General features: G+C 37.5%; 1 protein-coding gene across 1 annotated transcript in view; it reads right to left on the bottom strand.

Moving 5' to 3' along the window:
- The window catches only part of NOTCH2 (notch 2), a 167,803-nt gene that overhangs the window by 124,354 nt on the left and 30,598 nt on the right, over positions 1 to 12,851 (bottom strand). Inside the window, exon 2 of the mRNA XM_011933036.1 lies at positions 1,942 to 2,023. Within this exon, the coding sequence (XP_011788426.1) occupies positions 1,942 to 2,023 (82 nt within the window). The remainder of the gene's footprint in view (positions 1 to 1,941; positions 2,024 to 12,851) is intronic.

Raw genomic sequence — 12,851 nt, 5'->3', positions numbered from 1 at the left:
AATGGTATTTCCTGTTCTAAATCCTTGAGGAATCACCACACCGAAATTTTTAAAGGAGAGAACCAGTGTCTTCTTATTTAACATAAATAGATAAGAAACATGTGCATGATGATATCTACTTAGCACCTTTTAGTTTAAGAAACACATTGTTGTACAATAACTACACTAGGCACTGTACTAGGCATTAACTATGCAAAAAATGCATAAGACTGAGACCTCACATTCTAGTAGAAGAAACACATCAACAAATGACCATAATGCAATGGGGTTAACTACCACAAGAGTTGAATAACAGAATAAAGCAAGCAACTAAGGCACCAAATGCCACAAAGAGACTAAACAAGATTTTAGTGGCCAACTCTAAGGTATTAAGTTCCCTCCCTTATTATCTCCAGTTGTATCTCCATTCTTAGAGGAGAATACACCACATTTTTTTCCCCCAGCTAGAAAAACTAAATGAGCAGCCCATAATAAGCTACATAAAACCTTTATTTCCAATGTTATCTTTATTCCAATCCAAACAACCTATTGTTAAGCTTTACTGTCATCACAGCTTAAAATATTTTCACTTTAGTGAAGAAAATCATTTCTGACGTGAAAAAAAATCTTGTTTATAACATTAAAAAACTAAATCCTGGTGTCAGAACAGATCTCATTGGAAAAAAGCTGTAATTACATTTCTGGTAAGAAATAAAAATGTGTTGGATAAACTCACGTAAAATGCTTATTAAGCAAGTACCTCTACCAAAGCAAAGAAAAATTACTCCTCACAAAAGTGAAGGAAGAGAAATTTCATATTACCAATCTTATTTATCCAGCATCTTCCCTGAAATAAATAGAATGGATATATATTCCTCTCAAAAATTTTCAATTGAGGTAGAAGAAAAAAACTTATTTGGAGGAAACCTAGAAAAGCTATTATGAAATTATCTCACAGCCTTCTTCAAACAAACAAAATGTCTTGACTAGAGCACATGGTTGGAGAAAAAAGGGAAAAAAAATGCTCTTAAGCCAAGAACTAGCCTATATTTTCCTTCATCCTTACTCTTTTATCCCCATATAATAATACACACTCACAGCCCCTGTTCCCCGCCCCATCTACACATATGCATACATCTTCCTTTCTCACTGTCTCACTTTCAGAATTAGATTTTTTACGCTAGAAAACAAATACGAATATAATATTCACTTATACTGGGCAGAATATTAAAGTTGATATCTATTTGGTTTTACTTAAAAACAAGATCATAGTTAACATGTTAAGGGGAGACTCTAAGAGTATGCCTTAAACTGAAAAACACAAGGGAATCTACTATACATATATATATGTGTGTGTATATATATGTATATATGTGTATATATACGTGTGTGTGTGTGTGTGTACATATATATATATATTTTTTTGAGACAGAGTCTTGCTCTGTCACCCAGGCTAGAGTGCAATGGCATGGTCTCAGCTCACTGCAACCTTCACCTACTGGTTTCAAGTCATTCTCCTACCTCAGCCTCCTGAGTAGCTGGGACTACAGGCATGTGCCACCACACCCAGCTAATTTTTGTATTTTTAGTAGAGATGGTGTTTCACTATGTTGGCCAGGCTGGTCTTGAACTTCTGACCTCGTGATCCACCTACCTCAGCTTCCTAAAGTGCTGGGATTACCAGTGTGAGCCACCACACCCGGCCTACCCCATATATATTAACTAGCCACCCACTGAAAAGTCTTTTTCATGGTGAGAAAGATAACAGTAAGATAGTAAGAAGTTCTTATTAACTAATTATCTGGCATCCACATCCTTCCATCCTCACCCCCAACCAAAATCTGTAACAGGAAAGCTCAAGAACCAGTAACATTCCACAGAAGTATTAAAAATAGAGGAGTAGAGCCAAATCTTGTCCAGTGTTCTATCGCAAAAAGAAAATATATGAAGAGAAAAACTTACTTGCAGTATCCTGTGCCATTGTGGTAGGTAACACACATTCCTTCATTTACACAGGGTTCATAGCCATCTCGACACTGCAAGGCTAAAAATAGAAACAAATGCACATTAGAAGTCACTAATCATAACCCTAAGACACCAAAGAAGAGTAATCCAATCCAGATCAACATTCATTCCCACCTAATTTGGGTTTCTTTTTAGAGTTTTAATCAGCTTTTTATTTTTTGGCTTCTAGCACAGAAGCCCATCCCAAAAGTATCTTCCAACAATAAACCATGTTTGTGGTCTTGAATGATGCTCTTACTTTTCTGTGTTCCAATATCTCCAGCTGTTACATCTCCTTCTCCCAATTAAAAATTAAAGCCATACCATCTATCACATGACAGATCATCTTGGGATTTAGATACTTCAGACGAGTATTCTAAGGATTCATCAATGAATGTCTAGGAAAATGTTAGATAAATAATAGATCACCATTATATTGATGAATTACTTAGCCTTCAGGTGAAGTTTTAAAACAGACCACTTCAAGAAGTAATCAGGAACAGCAATAACAGTCATTCAACAAACTGAAATTGAGAGCCTAGTATGTACCAGGCACAAAATTAGGATCCAGAAAAAAGGAGAAATGGAATACATAAATGAATAAATATAATCTCTAGCTTTAAGGGGCCCATAAAAAGATGGGGAGTAGAACATGAACACAGACTGTAGAGAGAGTATCAAAATAAATAGAAGGAGATAAAATAAAAATTCTCAAACTCTTGATTCCCCCATTTCCTTTAAGAGACAATGAAAAGGCACTTTACCATCTGAGGCCCTCCCAAAAACAGACTATTCAGAAAAAAGAACAAAAACAACAGCAATAGTAGAAATTTTCATTGATTTCAGCCAAGAATGGAAGAAGTCTACCCAAAATCTGCCAATCACTTGCTGGATAATTACAGTATCTTGATTGCTTAGCTTTTAGAGTTGAAATTTTCATCACCAAAGTACGTATCGAGAACCCTAACAACTGGAAAGGTAAGACAGAAAGAAACCTAGTCAAACAACAAATATCAAAATTGAAGCTCATGAACTCTTCCTTGGAGGTTATTAAGATGTCTATCTCTTATGATAGTTAATGCATAAATACCTGAAAGCAAAACTGAGAAGTTCCCACTCCAAGATTCCTCTAATCACAGCACTCTATGCATAAATTGTGCAAGATCAGAGACTCTAGGCCTGACCATCCCTGGCATCAAAACCAATAGCCCAGGTGCAAGCTAGATGCCAGAACAACTCCTCCACCAATTACTGCATAAAAGCCCTTTATTTGCCCAGTATTGTATCCAGTAGTGGAATCACTTGAGAACATGTTTACAGAAAATGCATCCCATCCTTAAAATAATATTTTTAATGGTAATAGTAATAATAATAGGAGCTAACCCATAAAACTTACTAAATACCAGGCACTGTCCTAAGTACTTTACATAAATTAGCTAACTAATTCAATCTTCACAACAACCTTTAGAAGTAAATGTCATTATACCCATTCTCAGGTGAGAAAACAGGGAGGATAAGTGGCCTGCCTACTGTCATACCAGTGAGTTAGAGAGCCAGAATTTGAATCCAGAGACTCTGCCCTTAACCACCAAGATACACTGCTTCCCATTCCCTGAAATTTCTCAGGATTGGCAGGGTGGATATTATTATACCCATTTACCAATAGTGAAGGCCAGAGAGAATAAGTGGCCTCTTCATGGGGCATTGTACCACTAGCTAGTGGGCAGTGCTGAGCCTAGGATCCAGGTCTCTGCTAAGTCCAGCCCATCTCTATGACAGCTGTTGGGATCACACACAGAGTCACCAGGCTGCAGGCCCAAATAGGCAAATTCAGGAAGAGGGTCATCTTGCTGTCCATATCCCACTTCCCTGTAAGGCTCAAACGCTCCCTCTTCCCACACTGATAAGCCCAATGCAACAACTATAATTAAAACAGTTAATGTCAGGTTATTTCCTCCATACCAAAGTTCTCAAACTGATTTTTTCATTCTCTTTAGACACTTTTATTAGTTTCAGTGAGAACTTCCGGGGTTTTTTCTATTTACTTTTTTTCTTTAAATAAAATGATAAATAAATAAAACCCTCACAGTAGGAAAGGAATGTCCTGTAGGCACAGAAAAAGCTGTAGCTCTGTCCCCCTGCAGGAATCCTGGTGCAGTGGAGGGACTCAGGAGACCTGAAATCCTGTCTGTACCTCTAACTGCAAGCAAAGCACAACTTCACGGGGGCTCAATTTCCCTACCTGTAAACCAAGCTGAGAGTGAACTAAATGTCCCTGAAGGTACCCTGTGATCCACCAGCGACAGCTCCCGCCTTAAAAGTACATGAATGGCATGCCCAGTGCCTGAAGAAACCTATCCTGGAGTGCATAAAGACCCAGCCACCCATGACTCAGAATGCCATGGGTGCAAAAATCATGGCCTATTCCTATTAAGTGTCCTGACAAATCATTACAGTGACAGGTTCAGAGAAATACAAACAACCCAAAGTCAATATGTAGCAATCAATCTAGCAAATAACTTTACAGCCTAGCCTTAGTGAACCAATCAAACTCAGTGACTGAAAAGAAGGTGGGCTTATCAGGCTAATAATTAATGCCACTTGGCTGATTTGTGGGATCATGCTACCTTGAACCTTTAACATTTACTGAGCCACGGTTCTCAAACTTCAGCAAGCACTGGAATCACTTGGAGGGCTTTTTTAAAAAGAGTGTTGGACTCAACCCCCATAATTTCTGATTAAGTCCATAGGGAACCTAGGAATCTGCATTCCTAACAAATTCCCAGGTGATATGGTTCCCAGGTCTGAGGAACCACACATTGACAATGAATATATGAAAGCTTGAGTGTCCACTTTTAAAAATACTCAAAAGCTATATAATATAGAAGTCATAGATGATTTAGACGGTAATATACTGCCTGAATAAACAGGATGTGGAGAAATGGAACCCTTCTACTCTGTTAATGGGAATGTAAATTAGTACAACCATTGTGGAAAACAGTGCAGAGGTTCCTCAAAAAACTAAAAATAGAATCACCACATGATCCGGTAATCCCACTGCTGGGTATCTACCTCAAATATTTTAAATCAGTTTATTGAAAAGATGTCTGTACACCCATACTAAGTTATGGAAGTGTCCATCAACAGATGAATGGATAAATAAAAGGTGGTAGACAGGCCAGGTGCAGTGACTCATGCCTGTAATCCCAGCACTTTGGGCAGCCGAGGTGGGTGGATCATGAGGTCAGGAGTTCAAGACCAGCCTGGCCAAGATGGTGAAACCTTGTCTCTACTAAAAGCACAAAAATTACAGCGCGTCTGTAATCCCAGCTACTCAGGAGGCTGAGGCAGGAGAATTGCTTGAACCTAGGGGGCAGAGGTTGCAGTGAGCCGAGATCGCACCACTGCACTCCAGCCTGGGTGACAGAGTGAGACTTCGTCTCAAAAAAAAAAAAAAAAAAAAAAAGTGGTAGATATACACAATGGAATACTATACAGCCTTTAGAAAGAAATTCTGTCATTTGAGACAACATGGATAGAATTGGAGAACATTATGCTAAGTGAAATAAGGCACAGAAAGACAAATACAGCATTTCTCACTTATATGTAGAATTAAAAACCATCAAAATCATAGAAGCAAAGAAGAGAATGATGGTTACAGAAGCTACGGGCCTGATGGTCAATGGGTACAAAGCTACAGTTAGACAAGAAGAATATTTTTCTTGTATGTTTGAGATCTATTGCATAGTGTGGTGAATATGGTTAATAATAGAGTATTGTACATTTCAAAATTGCTAACAGAGTAAATTTCAAAAAATGTTAAATATTTGAGATGAAGGATACACTACCTTTTAATTGTTCTACATTGTATTTGTAAATTATAACATCACTTTGTACCCCATAAATGTATACAACTATAAATTGACAATTCTAATTTTTAAAAAAGAAAAATAATCTTGAGACTCATGGCTTTACTCAGGAGTAAAAATGAATATTATTATTATCTTCCATACAAAGAGAAATTAAAACTTTGATAACCTGAAACCATGAAAGTGAGACTGGGAAAGATCTCATTTTAAAATTCAATTTACTTTTTTCCAATGTAAAACATTTAAATTTAACAATAAAATTGAAGGCAGCTTCATGTTTATAAAGTAAAAAAACAAACATTAAATCATACCATAGAGAATTGATGCTTCAACTGATGCTTTAATAGACTCCAAGAAACTAGTCACTCACAAAGAGTCACTTTTTCACCCAATTTTCATGTCAATAAATACTAGCTGGCTGAAATAAATCTTATTTACTGTGTGTATCTGCTGCTTGTGCAGGCCCTCCTCTACTCCACCAAAAAAAAGGGGGCAAAAAGCAGTAGATTTCAATCTCATCACTCCATCACTTGGCAATGTAATACAAAAATCTAGAAGCCAATTTCCAATTTTCATACACTTTCAGGGCCGTGCAGTTGGGAACTAGCTACCTAATATTCAGAACATATTTAGAAAGCATCTACTATCAGCAGGCACAGGTCCTGATGTCAGGGATACTGTAGTATACTGAATAAACTCCCTGTCCTCAGGAATCTTATTTATATAAGAGAAAGGTGGCTAAAAAATTAATAAATAAAATCATTTTGGACAGTAATAAGTGGTAAGTTCCACTGGAAACAAAACCCAGTAATGGGATAAAAAGCAATCATGAGGCTGGGGGTGCAGGAGCATACCTCAGATAGTGTCTAGGAAAGGCCTCCCTGAGGAGGTATGCTTTGAGCTACAATGTAAATGAACAAGTGTCATGAAGATATGAGGGAAGAGCATCCCAGGCAGAGGAAACAACAAGTGTAAAGGCCTTGAAGTGGGAAAAAGACTGGTATTCCAGGGTCATATGGCTAGAGGTTATGAAGCAAGGAGAGTGGCCAGGGAGGCAGGCTGGGGTTAGATCACAAGAGCCCATGATAAGGATCACAGCTCTAAGTAGGAGAGTAAACTACTCAGCTGTTTTAAATAAGAAAAATGACACAGATTTATGTTTGACAAAAGTCAAGATTATGAAATGGTCCAGTGAGTAAAAAGGCTTTTCTTTTCTTTCTTACATAAGCTTATTCAAATCATCCCTTTTTAGACTAGACGGAAGACATCCATTTTCCCAGCTCCTCAAAATGGCAATGATTTTATTCTAATAGCGTCTAACCTTCCAGAAGCACTACCTGTAACATGTTGCCCCACTACTTTCTAACCCACAATGGCTGTCAGTTCTTACTTAGTTCTCAGAACTTAACCTCAGTTTGGCTCTCCTAAGAACCAGTTGGGAGGTCTGTGTAGTACCTTCACACAGTACCAAGTCTGGCACGTTTTCTTCCAAGGACAAGCCATTTCTTACTTCAACCAGTCTAGGCTCCCATGCTGGCCTTCTAGATCAGAGCTTACCTTACCTGCCCAGTATTACTCCCCACCACTTCCACTGCATTCTCTGCCCAGTTTATGCCCTCTTTCCTGAACAAATCACCATTGAATTCAGTTCCATTCCTCCATACATGTCTGCTTCCTCTGATTGCTGCCTTCCTCATTACCATCTAAGTTCTACCTATTCCTTCAAGGCCCAGTTCACCTCTTGCCTCACCCAGAAAGCTTCCCCTGGAGGGTTCTGGTCCTCACAGGGCCACCACCCCCTATCCTTGTAATACTCATGACTCTCAATTCTGCACTACATGGTCTTCTAGCTCTCTGCTTTTTCACTTTTAAGTTCCTGGGATATAGAAAACATTTCTTCTTTTCTGAATATTTGAAGCAATGCAGATAAGCAGTTGAAAGCACGGATGCAGAAATCAGACGAATCTGGGTTTGAATACTAGCTCCACCATTGACCTTTTCTGTTTCTTCTTTGTGCTTGACATAATTTGGCTATTTTGTCCCTTCCAATCCTCGTGTTGAAATGTAATCCTCAATGACGAAGGTGGGGCCTACTGGGAGGTGTTTAGGTTATGGGGGCAGATTTCTCATGAATAGCTTGGTGCCTACCTGCAGTAATGAGTGAGTTCTCACTACCATGTGAGCTGGTTGTTTGAAAGAACCTATAAATTGCTCCCTCCTCTCTTGCCATGTTACATACCTGCTCCCTCTTCACCTTCAGCCATGAAAGTTTTTTGAGCCCTCACCAGAAGCAGATGTTGGCTCTAAACTTCTTGTACAATCTGCAGAGGTATTAGCCAAATAAACTTATTTTCCTTATGAATTATTCAGCCTCAGGTATTCCTTTAGAGCAATGCAAAATAGACTAACACACTTCTTTTAAAAAAGTATAGCACTGAAGGCATAAAGAGAAGTGATCCACTAAAGGTAAAATAAACAATATATGTGAGCAAAAACTCAGTTTTAATACAGTTCCACTAATATTTGTTGAGCAACTATTGTGAGCATTGTCCCCTACTAGGGCACTGCATGAAAATTAAGCACAAATAAAACAAACAATCTCTGTCCTCATGGTCCTTACAATCTAATGAGGAGAAGTTGGGAGTAGGGGCAGAGAGAATGTGACCCACCCAAATGACTCTAAGATAAATATAAACAAAATAAATATTGCCAATACATACCCTTGGCATACCCTCTTAATACCAATCTCAGCATCACTCCAAAAAGAACTTTGAAGAAATACAATATGAACCCTTGATGTTTAGCACTAACTGTAACTCAATCCAGACAAGGTTCTTTTATTTATTCAGGTTTATCAGCCCCAATTGTATATAAAAGCTGCAAACAACAGAGTAAGCTGTCATTGATTTTAACCAGTTTCAGTGCCTCAGAAATTTATTCATTTAAGGATAAGGCTAAGGTATCCAGACTTGATAGAATCTTCCTTAATATTTCCTCTAGGCATTTGCCTAGGTTTTCCAATGCTTTTCAATGTCATACCAGCTACATATCACTGGCTTAAAAGCCTCCCTTTGTTTTAGGCATTTCTAACATGAGTAATTAAGTCTGTATTTCAGCCAGTGTAATCTAAGCAGCCTTCAATGTGTTTTACTTGTTGCCATTAGCATGTAATCGTTTTAAATTGGCATTACTTGTTGCTTTGTAGCCTCTTCAAATAAGCCTCTGTCTGTTGTCTATCTCACATGATTTTTTTTCATATCCTCCTCCCTGTCTGCAGTGTGGTATCTGTGCTTAGATCCACTGCTCAATCAGAAGAAATTTTCATGTCTTGACTGGCTGGGACTCCTAAAATACATGAAGAGGAGTTATACAGGGCTCTTTTAACTTTTTCTTCAACGTTTATGCAAATTTCAAGTAGCAATATTTGAGAGAGATGAAGTCTTGAGTTTACGCCCTAGGATCTTGGCTGTGGTTGGCTGCTGTTGATTCTGGCACAAGGTCTCTGGAAGAGGCTCAGTAAAATGAAAAAAGCAAAGTTTTCTAAAATGACTGCCTGCATTATTACCAAAAATAGGAGACTTGAGGGCAGACAAGGAGACATCAGGGATTTGCAATAATTCTCATAGCACCCTGCAATTTCAAACAACAAAACTTTCACTAAATTTTTCATTCCATTTTTTGGGATCAAGCCATGAAAAAAAAATCCAAACAAACAGAAGAAGTGCGGAAGTTTCAAATCCCAAGTGGTACATTTAAATAAAAACGAAGTGGAGAAACATCTGTCTTCCTCCTTGAAATCTGTCTTGATTAAAAGGAAAAAAAAAAAAAAAGCTGTAAGAGAGACATCAATTTTGTTTTCCTAACAGTGTTCCAAGGATTTTTGTGCTCTTTACAGATATTATCATATAGAAAATGTGTTTCCTACCTAAGAGATGCTAATATCAGATCCAAAAGTTAAGAACTGGGCGGGTCACAGCAAATTATTATTGCTTTTCAAAAACTGAAAATATACCTTAATTTAAGAAAATATAATCAACAAAAACAACTTATAAATGAATATTTTTATATTACTAATAGAATTTTCATACTATAAAAAAATCATTCCAGTTAGCTGATAAATCTAGAATAATTTTTGGTTTTAAAAATTCCAATTTTGTTCTATTTTATAATACTGAACTTATTGCAAAAAAAATTCATCAATGTTTGCTGTGCTATATTGAAATCTACACACTGTGTGGTTTTTTTCTTTTATTTTTCTCTTATTAAAGACTTCAGAAAAAAAATTCGATTTATGCATGGGTTAAATTTCAATTCCTGGATTTTGGAGATGAGACTAATGCATTCAGCTCTTCTACATGAAATATAAGGTTTGAAAAAAATCCACAAATACTTACAAATCAGGATGTAGCCAATTTGCTAATAATGATCACCTCCATACGTATCCATGTACATTCTTTCACCTGAAAAACATTTTACCTCCTTTTCCGTTTTCTCTATCTTGCTAAATTCCTACTATACTTCAAATCATAGATAAAGCATTATTTTCCTGAAGAAGCATTCAGGGACCCACTGATACAGATGTTCCTCTTCCGTGCTCCCATTTTATCCTAGGTAGATGTATTATAAGTGCTGGCCCACTCATCTCCCTCTCTCTCCCACTTCTATGCAAATTCCATAGAGGCAGTAATCATAATTGGCTCATCTTTGTACACCTGGGACCTAAGAAGATGCCTGGACCACAGCAGGTTCTCAATATTCAATAAGATATTCAATAAACTAAATAGCTATAATTAAGACAAAACCTATGGACAAACCCAACCTTCAGCTTGTATGTTTATGTGTGCAATTTCACTTTGTGTAACAAACAGAAAAGTAAAATAAGAAAAAAAATGCAAATTTCCAGGCCTTTAATAAGGATGAAAAGTTGAGAAAGTAGAACTGTACTTTTCTAATCTTTGCAAAACTAAAACAGCTTTGAAAATTCCTTTCTTACAATTTGTATGAATGAAGATACACTCTCCACTCTTAGCCTCCTATAAATCTTAAGCCATGTGTATTATGGTAAAAACTGACTGAAATAGGTTGAATGCAAGCCAAAATAATTTACATCTAAATGAAAAACATAGAAAACAGAGTAATAAAAAAATTCCAACTGAATGGGAAACTAAGATAGTCTGTTTTTATTGTATAGTATTATCTTCCCCATGAGTAGATTCACTAATATACATCAGCAGAACAATAAGCACCAACGAGATCCAAACAACACTTCAGTATAAGTATCTAACTCTTTGTAAAATGACATTGACCAATATGATCACAGAGTTTACATGTCCAAAAGGTTCAAGATTTCAGTGTAATAAAATCCAACAGTGAGGAAGAAGCTGTATCATATCTAGAAATTTAATTATTATCTACAAAAAGGGTTACATATTTGTGTGCTGCTTAGTGGTCAAAAAAGGTAAATATGAAGTGTGATCCCATTGTCTTGTCTCATATCTTGTATTATCTGTTCTGTTCCACTATATTTATTTGTACTACTATCAAGACAAATTTTGCCTGTCACCAATTTCCTGTGCTTTTAGTAAACCCTCCCTTTTTAAAGCTTTCTAAAGACTATTTTGTTAAGTACAGCTTAGTTTTTTTAAGTCCTTAATTTTAAGTACATGCTTTTAAGTACCCTTGCTGGAAAAAAAATTTATAAATATATATAACCTTCTTGCTATACACCCAAAAGAAACAACATACTTTTTTAGCTTAAATTGTTCAGAACACTTTTTTTGTTGTTGAGATGGAGTCTCACTCTGTCGCCCAGGCTGGAGTGCAGCGGCGCGATCTTTGCTCACGGCAAGCTCCGCTTCCCGGGTTGACGCCATTCTCCTGCCTCAGCCTCCCGAGTAGGTGGGACTACAGGCGCCCGCCACCATGCCCGGCTAATTTTTTGCATTTTTAGTAGAGACGGGGTTTCACCATGGTCTCGATCTCCTGACCTCGTGATCCGCCCACAAAAAGTGCTGGGATTACAGGTGTGAGCCACCACGCCCAGACCAGAACACTTTTTAAATGGAGCCGACAATTTGTCGTGTTTGTTCATTTAGAGGTAGACACCCAAACAGAAATTAAAATTAAATCAAAATTATGTTAAAAATGAAAATAGAAAAACCTAAGATTGCTACATATTATTATATAAAATCACGGATACTTCCCAAAACAAAACAGGGAAAATCCAAAGAAAAGCCTCAGATTTCCCCACATGCATCCTTCCTCACAGCCTTTTTAAAGCATCCTTGGGTGGTAGCAATGAAGGCTATTCACAAAGCTGGGTAGAAAAGTAAAATAAGAAAGAAAAAAATGCTGCAAATTTCCAGGTCTTTAACAAGGATGGGGACAGAGGTCATCAGGGATACCATAATCAATGTACAGTGCAAAAATAGTGCAGAGGAGATTGGTCAGTCCTACATAAAGTCCGACTACATGTATGGCTAACTAGTCTTATGTCAGGGTTCGCAGAAGCTAAGGTTCTAACATTTGGATTATTTTTATATTATTATCTGGGTCAGATAATGTGCCTTCAGCCAAAACCAAACTCTGTTCACCTGTGAATAGTATTCCTGTACCCAAATTCCTGTACACATCACTGAGAACTGTCTAAACCCAAGTGCTTCAAAAGATCCTAAACCCTCAACTCATACCCAGAATATTTCAAATAAGCTCAGAAACTAGCACTGTGAGGAAAATAGTATGAAGATACTAATGCCCATCATTGCCATTTCCAGAGAACACACCTGAGGCCAAAAACCTTGGAACAGAGGAAGGCAGATAATAGAAAAATATCAAATCTTTATTAAATACTAAAGGGAGAAAAAAACATAAAATATAGCCCTAAACGGCCAGGCGCAGTGGCTCATGCCTGTAATCCCAGCACTTTGGGAGGCTGAGGCGGCGGATCACAAGGTCAGGAGATTGAGGCCATCCTGGCTAACACGGTGAAACCCCGTCTCT

The sequence above is a fragment of the Colobus angolensis genome, unplaced genomic scaffold, assembly GCF_000951035.1.
Source record: "Colobus angolensis palliatus isolate OR3802 unplaced genomic scaffold, Cang.pa_1.0 Scaffold124, whole genome shotgun sequence".
Classification (NCBI taxonomy): domain Eukaryota; kingdom Metazoa; phylum Chordata; class Mammalia; order Primates; family Cercopithecidae; genus Colobus; species Colobus angolensis.
The sequence above is the reverse complement of the archived record's forward strand: the minus strand, read 5'-3'. Positions and strand labels throughout refer to the sequence as shown.